A 15,350-nucleotide genomic window follows, 5' to 3' on the forward strand; every position below is an offset into this window, starting at 1 on the left:
GCACTCTCAGTAGCACCGCACACACTGGGACACCACAGTCAGTATGATGCATAAACAGCACCTCACATTACCAGCCTTGTCTTTTTACTAAGCACACCCCACGGAACAAAAGGCACTATATAAAGAGGCCAAAGGAGAGATGTGCAAAGTGGGGGTGAGCTGGATGAGGTGGCTTCACCAATTAATTAGTGATGTTTGGCTGGTAACGATGCCCAGCACACAAGCTCCATTGAAGGATTCATCACGGTGCTGCTGCTGTGCTCAGCTGTAAAACACAAGCAGCCTGTATACAATAGGAGGATAATACACAGGGAGGGGTTAAGGGAACAGAATTCCCATCCAAGCTGAGCTTTGAAGCCTGTCCTCCTTACTGCTGTGTGGTTCATTCCACCTCACTCCCTCCCTCTCTCGCTGCTCTCTCTATAGCTCTGTAAGTTTCTTCTTTCTGCCCATAGCCTCGATATGTCTTTCTGGTGGATTTATCTTGCCCTGCTCACTCTCGCCTTCTCACTTAATACCCAGGCTCTCAGGACATACCCATCTAACGAAGGTAAGTAAACTAAGAACCAACTCTGCTGTCAACCCAACTATAGCATCATCCCTCGTCAGGGTACCAGTTTGTAGACATCTTTGGTACAGGCAGGGTTCAATCTTCTATACACATGTTTATCTGGCATGGGCAGGTGGGCTTCATCCATCTGTATTAGATGAGCTACTTTCAAGAATTTTATCCATTGAACTGTATATCATAAAGAAGTTAGCTGGAGGGGAATTCTCTAAGATGCTCTAAAATATGGTGTTGTTATTATTCTTTAGATATTCTTATGGTTTCAAAAATATAAGTTTAGTCTTCTTATGAATAAAAACAATATGTCTACTGTATCTATCTATCTATCTATCTATCTATCTATCTATCTATCTATCTATCTATCTATCTATCTGTATATTGAGCTAGGTTGCATGAAGCCCACTAAGAACCAAAGTGGAGGGGAGTCCATGGGTAGTGCTGAGTGTAATGGACAATACCAGATAGCCACTGATCTAGCCGTGTGTGCACCAGTCATTCACTTTATTCCAAACATTAGGCTGTTCATCACTTTCCCGGGTAGCGTTAGGCTGCAGGTACAGGAGCGTGGGGCTGGTCAAGGTGAGCGCTCAGTAAACATTCCTGCCATGTGCTCAAGTGAGAGCTGGAGATGGAAACAAATAAAGGACAGTCGATTGACCATCCTCATTTACAAACACTGAATTTAATTACTGCTCTTAATATTTGTACATTTTCTGTGGCTGAAAAGCACAGCAGGTTTCCCAGCAAGGCAGCCCTGTTATAAACATGACTGCCTTATTGATTCCAATTGATTCTTAGTTCATCTCTGCTCCTTACCAGCCGTACTGGGGATAGGGGCAGGTCTGATTTACTTCTTTCTGTGCATTTGATTTCAGGTTCTCTAAATGAGATCCAGCCGCTTCCATACTAGCAACGTGTAAGGAGATAGGCAGCCCCCTTATACAATATACAGTACACTGTGGTTATCAATGGTCTGGGATATATATATATATATATATATATATATATATATATATATATATATATATATGATCATACATTTCTAATACTTCATTAGAGCTTCTGACTGAAAGTCTACATGAGTTAGTTATGCATTTGAAGAGTTTGGATATATTATAGTATATTTGGCTTATTCCCCCAAACACTCATCATATAAAATGAAAATTCTGTTAAATATATGTATAAAATGTATCTATTTATATTTTTTTACTATAGTTTTGTATTATATTCTGTCTACATCTGTATTGTGTTGGTATGAGTATGGATGCGTATGGTTTAACTATCCATGTATTACTATATTAAACAAAGTTATATTTGTTTAGGATCTATTATCTTCTGGTTTTAACTCCGGCACTGCCAATGCCAACCCTGTATTGTCTGATTCATTATTTTATTTCTTTAAATCGATGTTGACTTTTAAGGGTTAATCCATACTAATGGCAAAATCGTTGGTTTAGGTTTTATAATGTTTTTCTGTTGATATTAGTTATAGTCTCCTCAACTAATTATTGACCGCTCACCACCCCTGGAAAAACTCTAAACATATATATATATATATATATTTCGCTGCAATAAAGAATGAGAAAGAATAGACCTCTCCCTATAGATATAATGGTCCATTTGTCGAATAAATTTGTGTGTCCAGCTTATTATTTGCCTACCTGAGCTACAAGGGCTTCCCACCCTTATTGAAGTGCATGGGCAATTTCTTGAAGCAGATCTGGCTGTGCCATATTGAAAGGAGTGAGACAGAGAAAATGTTGCAGTGTCCCCTTGTTGAATTTATTATTTATAAGTACTATTTATGGCAGCCTACAGACTTCGGGAAAGAGGGAGAATCAGGGAGAGAGACAGATATCAGTGCAGATGAGGGCACTTCCAGCTTTGATGTTTGGGGCTGTCAGACAAGCAGCTCCTCTTTGTGCTCCTCTGAACATACGTTCTTTAACTCCTCCAAAGTCAAGGCATTAAAGGGTGCATTAGCTCTTAAGATGTATGTAGCTGTGACATTAAAAGACACATGGCCTCTTTTAGACATGTAAATCCAAGAGATTCTATCACAATCTTTCTTGGGATTTAGATATGTGATGTGCATAAGGCTAGAGGAAGCAATATTTCTCTGCACGCTGCATGGCTGACTATGGCAAGGTTGAAAGGCAAATGAGAGCTCTTGTTTAAACGAAACCAGCCCCTCACGACTTCTTTTGAAAGCGAATGTAACATACTTAATAGATAGCAGTGTAAGTTGTAAGGCTGTCACTGCCTCTGAGCTGCTTGATTGAATAGTGGCTTAGCTATTATGCTAAATCACCTGCGGTTTTGTGGGGGTGTATTGAAATACTATTGAAATACCTGTACTACTGTGTCAGGGTTATTCGAGGAGTGTTTTATACATCTGAACAGGCCACACGTCTTCTGCATGAATTGTTTGGCAATAGCAACTGAAATGCATGCAACTTGATGAAAAAGAATCAGATTTTCTATCTCTATCTATCTATCTATCTATCTATCTATCTCTCTCTCTCTCTCTCTCTCTCTCTCTCTCTCTCTCTCTCTCTCTCTCTCTCTCTCTCTCTCTCTCTCTCTCTCTCTCTCTCTCTCTCTATCATCTATCTACAGTATCTATCTATCTATCTATCTATCTATCTACCTATCTACCTATCTATCTATCTATCTATCTATCTATCTATCTATCTATCATATATCTATATATTATCTTTCTCTATCTATTTATCTATCTATCTATCTATCTATCTATCTATCTATCTATCTATCCATCTATCATCTATCTATCTATCTATCTATCTATCTATCATCTATCTATCTATCATCTATCTATCTATCTATCTATCTATCTATCTATCTATCTATCTATCTATCTATCTATCTATCTATCTATCTATCTATTTATCTATCTATCTATCTATCTATCTATCTATCTATCTATCTATCTATCTATCTATCTATCTATCTATCTATCTATCTATCTACCTATCTACCTATCTATCTATCTATCTATCTATCTATCTATCTATCTATCTATCTATCTATCATATATCTATATATTATCTTTCTCTATCTATCTATCTATCTATCTATCTATCTATCTATCTATCTATCTATCATAGACTGGACTCCAATTTAAGTTTTAATAGAACTTACAGATCCATATGAGCATATGCCTAATCCACTAAAATGCAGCCCAATCCATTAGGCTACAGTCACTGGACAAAATATCTTGCCCCCAATGCAGCTCTTTATTGGCACATAAGGATAGCATGGTCCAGGTATGGGACCTGTTTATCCAGAATGCGTAGGACCTGGGGTTTTCCAGATAAAGGATCATTCCATAAATATGAAAATCTTCATACCTTAAGTCTACTAAAGAATTATTTAAACATTAAATAAACCCAGTAAGCTGATTTTACTTCCAATAAGGATTAATAATATCTTAGTTTGGATCACATACATGGTACTGTTTTATTATAACAGAGAAAAAGGAAATTATTTTTAAAAAATTGGATTATTTGAATAAAATGGAGTCTATGGGAGTCTGCCTTTCTGTAATTAGGAGCATTCTGGATAACAGATTCCATACCTGTAGCATGGTACAGACATTTAAGAAACAGACATTCTAGTTGCCTTATGTATCTCCAAGCAAGACACTTGCCTTCATGCTGTGGGAAGAGTTTAATTAATGACATTGCATGGTCTCATTACTTAAGTCGACTTATCTTTGCTGTGTAGGATTTATAAAACTGCAATATGACCAATATGTACATACCGCTAAACTGAAATTTATCTAATCCAATATTTTTCTTTAGTATATGCTTATAAAGGAAATAATGGTTATCTAAGGTGGATTGAGGAACCTCAGTGACCTTTTCCAGGAGTGTTCTGTAAGGCTCTCCATCTCCATAGATATACTGTAGCCTGCAATACAATAGATCAATAGATGGAGCAGCCCCCACTGGATATTCTCATTGCAACCACTCCTTTTTTTTTTTGCTGTTTTCCATTTTTTCTCCACTGAGCAGAAATGCCAACTGTAATCTTAGCATAATGTTTATGTATCTCTGTATCTCTATTATGAAGGTCAAGGTCAGACATAGGCTTCAGAATAAGTTGGTGGTTTTCATATAGGTAATTCTAATATCCCTGAACTATAATGTAGGTTCATGTGCTGCAGATCGAATTTCAGAAATCTGGAATTTACTGCACACATATGAGATGTAAGTGAACTAATAAATATACTGTATAGGACTGTGGGTCTGCTGATAGCTATCCACTGCCAATGTATCCCAGTCATATATTTCCTCCCAATGTCTGTGCAACATATGCTGGGCTGCAGTCCAGTTTAATAGTTGTAAGATATTACCCTAGTGGCATGTGATGCAATTCTACAGGGATGTGTAAATATTTCTATCTATAGCCATATCTACTAACCCCCAGTACTGCCCAATTCACATATAAACACTCAAACACAGTACAAACACAACCATATACATAAATGAATAAACAGCATTCCAGACATACACAATAGCGTGCATGAAATACAGGGAAGAAGTTAATAAAGTAGAGGCAAACAGATAAACTACTCATTTAAAAAAGTTGTTCACCTTTGAATTAACTTTTATTATGATGTAGTGAGCGATGTTCTGAAAGAATTTGCAATCGGTTTTCATTTTTTATAATTTGTAGTTTTTGAATTACATAATGTTTTAATCGGTATCCAGGCCCGGATTTGCGGCAAGGCCGCATAGGCCTGGGCCTAGGGCGGCCAAAAATAGGGGCGGCATGCCGCCCAGCCGAATTATGGGGACGTGTGCGTCCCCATTCAATTACACCAGCTGCGCCGGCGCGCTGGTAAGGGGAAGTGTAGCCGGGCGCTAGGGCCGCGCGCCCGCCTGGTCAGACCGCGCGGCCTAGGGGCGGCCGGCAAAGAAATCCGGCGCTGTCGGTAGCTCTCCAGTTTGTAGTTTCAGTAATCTGGTTACTAGGGTCCAAATTACCCTGGCAACTGTGCATTGATTTGAATAAGTGAGTAAGAGAGGGCCTGAATAGAAAGATGAGTAATAAAAAGTAACCATAGCAGTATATTTGCAGCATTACAGAGTATTTATTTATGGGGTCAGTGACCCTCTTTTGAAAGCTGGAAAGTGTCTTAAGAAGAAGGCAAATATTTAAAAAACAAATGAACAATTGAAAAGTTGCTTAGAATTGGCCATGCTAACATACTAAACGTTAACTTAAAGATGAACCGTCCCTTTAAGAACCAATTACCCAAAGATCTAAGAATTTAGGAATAGCAGAATGGCTACATACCAGTTGTTCTTCACAATAAATATTTACCACCCAAAAGGATGGGCATAACTGACCTCATAAAGAATAGAACATAAGAGCGTCTACTGGTATTTTCAAAGAGCAACCTCCATCTGCATCTAGTTGGCCAATGCCTCATGTGACAGAAGGTGATGGGTTATTTAAGAAAAACACATATGGATGCTTTAATATCCATTGCATTGCTTAGTTGTTGCTTCAATTGTTGATTGAAGAGAGATCTAAAATAGTTTAGTCGCCTTCATGGCCAGATCCTATTTTTTATTTTTTATGGGGCTGTAACATTACGACTTTTGAGTAGTGATGGGTGGATTTCTCCCTTTTCGCTGAAAAATTAGTGAATTGCCTGCGAAATTTGCGAAACGGCGAAAAATTAGCGGAACGCTAATTTTGACACTGGTGACAATTCTGACACCCATTAAAGTCAATGGGAGCCTAAAATTGTCGCCAGCATCAGAATTGTCGCCGGCGTCAAATATATTTTGATGCATGCGAAACACGGAAATTCACAGTGAATTGGCAAATAAATTCACCCATCACTACTTCTGACCATAAGGTTGGGAGAAATTTTAATTCTTAGACAAAGTTCATACCGATTTTACAACATATTAACCTATGAGAAATTGAATATGGAGACCATAAGAAATATAGTGTACAGTACGCATGGGGGCATTTCTTTGTTTCTAAGTTTGTAATCCTTCCCCCTTCCAATGGAGAGTTGATAGCATGGTGGCACCATCTTTGATGTCAGGTTTGTCACAATGGATTACTGGCTTTGTTTCCCATTAGGGAACTAGAAGAAACCTTCTGTTAAACAGAATCAGGTCTGCGAAGGAAAGTTTAATTAAATGTCTGAGTTTAAATGTGAGGAACTAGTTTGTTCAAGCTTGCAGACTGACCTCTCCATTGAGGTAGGAAGGTTGAGGACCAAGGAAAGTAATTAAGTGAAGTTTACGCCAGACACAACAAATGGTTGAGCCATAATGCAAGTTATTCCTGTACTACTCCTTGTCTGACAGGGACGCCTTAAATTATCTCCTATCAATAACTATAGAGTTCTAGCAATTGATGTTCACTCAGTTGTTGAAAGGTCGTCTCTGCCTGGCTGCCATCTGTAATGCAGTCTTTAGCTTTATACAGTTTTACGGTATTGATCAGTTGCTGTGAAATGATCTGAAGAAAGTCAATGGAGGGAAGGGCAAGGGATGACTAGTGGGGTGTTTGAGATGCTGGAGAAGAGAACTTGTGTCTTTGGTGCTGGATTCAGAGACTATTTTATTACTAGGTTGTCAGTGTTATAGAAAAGAAGAGTTTTGTAGAAATCTATGAAAAAGTAAAATGGGTGGAGGGGGTTATTAATGAATAGTAAAGACATAAAGCTAATTATGTATCTTGCACACATGGACCCCACCCCTGAAATTATTATAAACTAGACATGCACAGTAGCGCAATCCCACGGACACAGGGACTGGACGCAGAGACACTTGGACTTTATTATATAGGATGATGTGTAACGAATGTGCCAATCATGGAAGTTACATCTCTATTTAATATAAAAAAGTACAGTACAGAGGTTCATTCCTTCCTTACCCAAGCCTAGACTTCATGGGACAAACAATAAAGGCAACTACTTGCACTTGGCAATATGTTCTTTGTGGGCAGAAAGGCCTTTGAAAGTAGAAGATGACACTCCACTCACCTATAAAGTCAGTCCCATCATTTGAAGTTGCTCTTTTGCATTTCTACAAAGAGGTCTGGCTTTGATCAGCATGTATGTTCTCCCTGTTTGAAGTTAACCTGATGCATAAAAAACAAAAAACAAATTAAGGCCCCTGTGAGCATCTAGTGTTGTGAACAAGTGAAATGGGTTTTTCCATCACATGTTCCGTCTGTTATCAGCTGCTGAGACAAATTAGTAACCACTGGCGGCCTCTAATTGCAGGGACCTGAGTCCTCATGGGAGGTATATACTGATTAGAAAAAGCACAGTGATTGCAGTCTGTGTGCTCAATGCCCAGTTGTCAGGGTTCTACAACCGAACAGCTTCTTAAACCATTAGTTACTGCAATTACTGCCTATGGGATCCTCTTTATAGCAACCGTGGAATGGAATGAATATGCCATACATCACCAGCAACAATTTGCAGGGATACTATAAATATTATATCAGGAACTACATTTTTTTAAAAGCTTGTGTTTATTAACATTTTCCATTTTAAAAGGTTAGCAGAAAACAAGAATGGAGGGACGAACTATATTTTAATGGTATTTTCAAGTTAACATCTCCCTAATATATGTTAGGCTTTAAATGAGCAAATATGATAATAAAGATAAAATCACAAGACTTTTGTAATGTCGAAACCTGAACAAAAAGCCTGAACAAAAGCCTGAACAAAAAACCTGAACAAAAGCCAATATGATAATGGAAGGACATGGCATGTTTTGCCCAAACCAGACTAATATAAAGGCAGTATTTGCACTGTGGTGGACATTCACCTAGAAATAATAGTAAGGGATAGTCAATTATGCCCTGAGCAAACCATTAGCTTTATTTGTAAGGATGATTCTATAAAGCTCAAGTATCACAATGAGTAAGTAGCAGTGGTTTCATGATTAACTCAAGATAAGCACAAACAGAATCAGTACCATAAGCACAAGTATAAGGAATCAGCATTATAAGGCAAAGAAATTTTACTAAGAGCCATTCAAATGACAATGGTCTTAATTTGATAATAATGTGGTTTTATGCCATAAAAAGTCAAGTAACGGTCAGAGAGAAGAAGCTCTTCTGACTGCTGAATTATATCAAACTGATTTCCAAGGACTCTGTCTGTGTGGGTGATTCCTAGCCTCGACAGCACCCATTCATACATAAACAAGAACAGTAAAGAGATGGGAAAACAATAATGGACAAGACAATAATGAATTAGGACAATTTTTTTAATGTTTTCATTTCCCCCTTATAAAAGCATAAGGTGACTTATTACGGGTACATATTAAGGAATTGTTTGCACAATAGAAAGTAAATAAGAAACGTTCTAAATACAATCAATTAAAAATTCTGTGAAATAATCAAGTTTATCTTCACTATTCATCTCTCAGCATATGTTTCTCTTCATTCCGTCTTCATTCAGGAGTTGGGTGTCAGATGAATGATCCAATATATCTTATAGGGGGGGGCTCCTTTTGCCTAGAAGATGTATTAGAGCTCACTCTATTAAAATCACCAGACATCATGTCTCTCTACATGCAGAATTTGTGCAAAAGGCAGTTATTGTATTAGATTTTGTGTGTACTGGAATCAGTAATTTGAGTGAGCTCCAATACATCTGCTAGGAAAGGGAGCCCCCCTATAAAATATGTTGGATTATTCATCTAACACCCAACTGCTGCATGAAGACAGAGTAAATGCTGAGAGAGGAATAGTGAATATAAACTTGATTATTTCAGAAACAATGCAGACTTTTTAATTGATTGTATTGAGAAAGTTTCTTACTTCAGTATGAGGAAGCTTATATTACATTTTCATTTAGGCAATAGTTCCCCTTTTAGCAATATTGCTGGATAAAAATCATCATAGCCCCCCCCCTGATCTCCCGGGCACCAAAAATATGAGTAGCAGCTAAGGGTCTGTGATCGCCCCTGCATCTTCTATAGTGAACTAGTGGGTTCAATAGGACAGTTTCAAAAGGGTTTAGGCTGCTTTTCAGTAAGAATTCAGTATTTCATGTGAAATTCAAGGTTTTGCCAGCAGCAACATTTTTCACAAATTGCTGCTAGAATTTTCACCATGTGGTTTGTTTTCACTGGAAAAAAGAACTGTTCTCTGTGGTGCAAAAAAAGGCAAATAGCATTATTATGTGCCCTTGGCCTTACACATCAGCCAGTAGGATTGAAGGCCTCTCACTATCTTTCTAAGAAGCTATCTGGGCGCTGTGTCTAGAATAAACTGGCAACATAGAGCCTTTTTTCTGTGCACAGTTGTAGAATAGTGGAAAGGAGCTTCTCTACCAAGTAAGTGCAAAGTATATGCTATTGCAGAGCTAAAAAATGCCTTAAAGGTAAACTATACCCCTGAACAAAATATATTGAAAAAAACAGCTCATATGTAAAACCCTGCTTCATGTACTTAAACCATTTTCAAAATAATATACTTTTAGTAGTATGTAACCTTGGGTAATCCTAAATAGAAAATTGTCATTTAAAAAAAATAAAGCCCGTCCCTTGGGATCCTAGGATTCACGGTGCACATAAACAAACCAAAATAATAACTGCAACATAATTTGCACCTTCTCAATGACTCCAATGCAATAACTCCATTGCACAATGTGTCATTTTTGGCAAATCAAAACACCACTAATCGCTAATCACTCATCACTAATGCCCTTGCCATTGGCCAGCTATTCTTCTGTTCTCATGTTGCATATAATGGTTTGGTGAATGTGATGGTGTTTGCTATCATGCTACCCTTTGACACATTAGCTCATTGTGCTCTTTATCTTTTTCTTCCTCTCAACAAAAGCAGATGTAATTTGACTTTATGAGTTTTCATTTTAAAGTGCTGATTTGTAGAAGTCTTTTTTTATCCTTCATTAGTTTTCTATTGCATATGAAACACTGAAAAAGCACTAATAATTGCCGTTTAATTAATTCCAATTATTCATAATTTTTCTTTCAGTGTCTGTTTTATACAATTGTTCTGCATCATAAGCCAAATACTATTACAGTATCCTAGCCAGCACTAGTCAGAGATGTAGTAAGAAGCAATCAGCTGCAATATAATGTTCCTGTTGCCCCATACTTTAAACTATATCTCAATATAAAAAAATGCCTAATGCCTGTGAGCCCATAAGGAGGTACAATGTTGTCCCCTGGAATAGAAGGCAGAAAGCATTTATTATTAACATGTATTCATTAGTGATGGGCGAATTTATTCACAAGACACAAATTCACTGCAAATTCCTGCGTTTCGCCACAGGGGAATATATTTGCGAAACTGCTGCGAAAATTCACCAGCATCCAAAAAAAAATCATTTTTTTGGACGCTGGCGTCTGTTTTCGGATGCCGACGCACATTTGCCGACGAAAAAAAAAATTATTATTTTTTTTCCAAAACGAGATGACGGCACATTTTTCTCTATTTCGCGAATTTCACGGGAAATTCGTGACTTTTTCGGTGAAACAAAATGGGACAAATTCACCCATCACTAGTATTTATATAGCGCCAACATATTTTGCAGCGCTGTAAGCATCTACATATGCTCTGCATAATTATACTTGTGGACTATGTTCTATGTAGTTCTCATTGTATCTGTTGGGGAAAGGAATAGATACATAATGTGTTATGATTATGTGTATGTGTGCATAGACAACCTTTAAGCATAATATTCTTCTCACGTTAAACAGACTGGAGATAAGTCTGCAGAGTCATGTTTGGCATTTAGGAAATGAGATATTTTAATTGAATGCTGCAGATGTGCTACTACAAGCCAACATGTTCTTTTTTTGCATAAATACTTCTTTACAAATCCATTGATTTACTTATAATTTTAGCATACTTAAGGCGAATCAAAACCCTTAGTTAGATAGCTCTACCTGGAAAATGCAAGCAATGCGGTTTCAGTCTTTTGTATGTGAGTAGTATTCCCAAGAGTTTAGGCCAGAGGTTGACTCTGATGAAACACTCTTTCTGTATATATGACCTGAGAGAATACTTGCAGACAAAGGAACTAACTGAAGGTGGCCACGAAAGAGTCAACTAGACAAAAAAGCTGATTACAAACTGCTGAACGCAGAGTGACGTGAACTGGAAACATGTCTTGGGACAGGGGACTTCCAGTCTTCCGGGAACTGAGAGAAAACTGGGGCAGCCTGGGATTATGTGCACAGTGGAAAAAAGAAAACTGCATTCCACAGAGTTTTATCTGAGACAGATCTGGGTAGCTACTGATCAACATTGTAAATTGTAAATTTATAAGACTTGCTCCTCTGGACTCAATCTGCCATGTCATATCTATAGCTACATAGATTTCTCTTCATTTCCTTCAAACACTACTCTTTCCAGCTCTGGCCCTGTATGCTTAAATTGCTTTAGGAACCACTGGTAGGCCCCACTGACCCAGACCCACTCCGTGTGCCTCTCCCTGACCTCCCCTCCTGGCCCCTTCTGCCTTGTGTCTTGCAGGAAGAAAGGTACATGCAGGAGCAAGGGGCCATTGAAGTGGGGTTGCACCTGGGGCAGGGGGCTGATGGAGGGGTTTGCATAGACAAATACAAGAGGTCCTCTGCACTCAACCCATTATCATATATTGATTGAAAATTGTGCTAAAAATGCTTTACCCTTAAAACAAAACAGGGATTGTTTGTCCATATATTGCAATATATTTAAGCTGGCCAACTACGTCAAAGTCACCCCATATCTGGCCATTCCTATGCTCATTTTTCATCTGATTCATTAAGAATTCAATTGCTTCATTGTACATTTTACAAAGGGACTAAGTTTTACCTGCAACTTACTTGCTGCTTTCAAAGTAAAACTCCCAAACTTGGCTGCCCTTTTATTGCACACCAGTGGGGGCTGATGGAGGGAGTTACGCCTGGGTGGGGGGTTGGAGGGTGTCGCACCTGCAGTGGGGGGTTGTTAGAGGGGGGTTGTGCCTGGGGCAGGGGGTGGTGGATCCCTGAACCCCAGTCTGGCACTGGTTGCCCTTATAGAAGCAGAAGCCTGCTCACAGGTGCTTTGCTCTGTTTGTAGTTGCAATAGCTAGTCTGCAATAACTATGGCTCTGCTTAGTCAATAAATGGTGGAGGTTGGCTGTGATAAAAGATTTGTCCAGAAACATTGAAAAAACAGGTGGCTTGACAAAAGAAATAACATTTTTAAAGGAGACATATAGGATAAATGAAAAAACACTAATTTTGTAGGCAATTATAAGTAATATATGATGTTGCTTTTGCATGGTGCTAAAAATTAATATTATCTTTAAAAATAGCCCCTTTATTGGATGTTCTCTGGTCCCTGTCTGTGTTTCAAATGAGGGGTGGACGTGTCCTAATGTCCCTGTCAGAAGCACAGTAGGAGGGGGACAGCCAATCACAGCCCTGCAGTCACACAAGCACAGACAGGTTTCGGTTCCCTATCCGGTCCTGCTAGCTGCTGATTGGTTCCTGTCCTACAATACAGTGAGCTGAGAGCCACTGGCTCCCCTGCACAGCCTGGCAATTCAGGGAGCAGGAAGTGGAAGAGATGGGAGGGATTATTAGGGTTTTTGCAGAAATATTCAATAAATCAGCCTGAAACACTACTTTTTTAAGCACAATTCTTCTATGTCTAAATGAGTATAATGCACTGGTACGTTCTTATTTTTTATACAAAATGTCTCCTTTAAGGTTTTAGGTAAAAGAGGTAGAGCCCTACATGAGGCCATAATATAGAAGGCTGCATCCAAGCAGATTGTTGCCGATAAAAACTGATGTTACATGTCATTATGTTCTAAACCTTGGTACCTAGCCAACACTGCATTGCAGTATGGGTTATCCCCTCTAGGAATGGGGAAATAAACATGCCTTCTGGTTGCTATACACCAAATGCTGTCACAGGTCTCTTCTCCATCCGACGTGGATTCCTCTCCCCAGGGAATATTACGACTAATGGGAATTGAGCATGAGCTGGTTCTGACGTGCAGATGAACTGGCTTCAGGCTGATAATTCCTAAGGGCCCCTAAGGGACATGTTCAGCACAGGTCATTAACTCATAACCTCCCAGAAACTTGCTATCCATTTTTTTGTAACATGGTGGGAAAAAGGTCTATGGCAAAACAGTCTTTACCAAAAAGCAATGGGACACTCACTTACTGCTAGTCTATGCTGGTGTTTTGTACAGGACCTTAAAGCACTAGGTACAGAGAGCAGATTATACAGGTATGGGATCCGTTATCTGGTAACCCGTTTTCCAGAAAGCTCTGAATTACGGAAAGTCATCTCCCATAGACTCCATTTTATCCAAATAATCCAAATTTTTAAAGATGATTTCCTTTTTCTCTGTAATAATAAAACAGTAACTTGTACTTGATCCCAACTACAATATAATTAATCCTTATTGAAAGCAAAACCAGCTTATTGGATTTATTTACATGATTTTCTAGTAGATTTAAGGGATGAAGAGACAAATTACGGAAAGATCTGTTATCTAAAAAAACCCAGATCCCGGGAATTCTGGATAACATGTCCCATACTCAGTGGCGTAACTGGATATTACAGGGCCCCACAGCAAAGTTTTTTCAGGCCCCCAAAATATCTAGAGGTTGACTTGTTTTACCAATATTCATTGAAATTGTATATGAATTAGGATCTCATGGGGCCCCTATACCTCCTGGGCCCCCCTGCAGCCGCAGGGTCTGCTTCCTCTATAGTTACGCCCCTGCCCATACTGTACCACCAATTCCAAAGGGTGCTGGTAAATGAGTCCCATGATCTCTGTTCTTTTGCTGCCACTAAACGAACACACACATATATATATATATATATATATATATATATATATATATATATATATATATATACAGTATATATCCATATATTTATTATTTATTATAGTTCAGGCCATGCCACTTAGGGCTAGTCCACACAGGGAGATAGCGACGCGTTTGCGGTCGCGGCGACAAAGCGCCGCGACAGTCGCCGCGACCGGCGCAGGCGACAGTTTTGTATGGGCGCCTATGTAAAAACGCCTGTGCTAACCACACGAGGCGATGCGCTTTTCAACAGTCGCCTGAAAATGCCTCGCCAGGCTTTTTCAGGCGACTGTTGAAAAGCGCATCGCCTCGTGTGGTTAGCACAGGCGTTTTTACATAGGCGCCCATACAAAACTGTCGCCTGCGCCGGTCGCGGCGACTGTCGCGGCGCTTTGTCGCCGCGACCGCAAACGCGTCGCTATCTCCCCGTGTGGAATAGCCCTTAGTGACAAACTTCAGTTCTGCAATCAGATTTGGCAAACAATTAACATTTTCCACATTAAAATAATGTTAAGATTATTGACAAAGGTTAATTAGGTAGCAGATCCCTAATCACAAGGCATAGATATCAAACAGAGTCGCCTATACAGTATTCAATGCACATCTTTGAGTTAATTCCCTTCAGTGAGAAATGATGTCAGTAAAGAGATCATTTCTGCTCTTACTCCAATCACTCACTGTAATCTTATTAAAGACAGTTCATAAAACATTTATTCGGAGAGCTATACATTCAAATATGAGATATGCGTTGGTTACTGAGTGTACTGGATATGGGTTGGTGGTGTATGACAAATGGAAGAGGTAAGGGTGATTGAATAAAATAAATGATATGAAGAAATATATAAAATATAATATATTATATGACTTTACTTAGGGAGAATATTATAGAAAATAGAAATAGAAACAAACCGTAGCTATGTGAATTTTGA

At 38.8% G+C, this 15,350-nt stretch overlaps 1 protein-coding gene across 3 annotated transcripts in view; it reads left to right on the plus strand.

Annotated features, from left to right (window-relative positions):
- The first annotated feature begins 396 nt into the window (after nucleotides 1-396).
- LOC108717159 (ephrin type-A receptor 3) overlaps nucleotides 397-15,350 on the plus strand; it is a 150,525-nt gene continuing 135,571 nt past the window's right edge. For all 3 annotated transcript variants that reach the window (XM_018263983.2, XM_041563511.1, XM_041563510.1), the window contains exon 1: nucleotides 397-550. In XM_018263983.2, coding sequence (XP_018119472.1) covers nucleotides 463-550 — 88 coding nt within the window. In that variant the 5' untranslated portion in view covers nucleotides 397-462. The remainder of the gene's footprint in view (nucleotides 551-15,350) is intronic.

The sequence above is a fragment of the Xenopus laevis genome, chromosome 5L (assembly GCF_017654675.1).
Source record: "Xenopus laevis strain J_2021 chromosome 5L, Xenopus_laevis_v10.1, whole genome shotgun sequence".
Classification (NCBI taxonomy): domain Eukaryota; kingdom Metazoa; phylum Chordata; class Amphibia; order Anura; family Pipidae; genus Xenopus; species Xenopus laevis.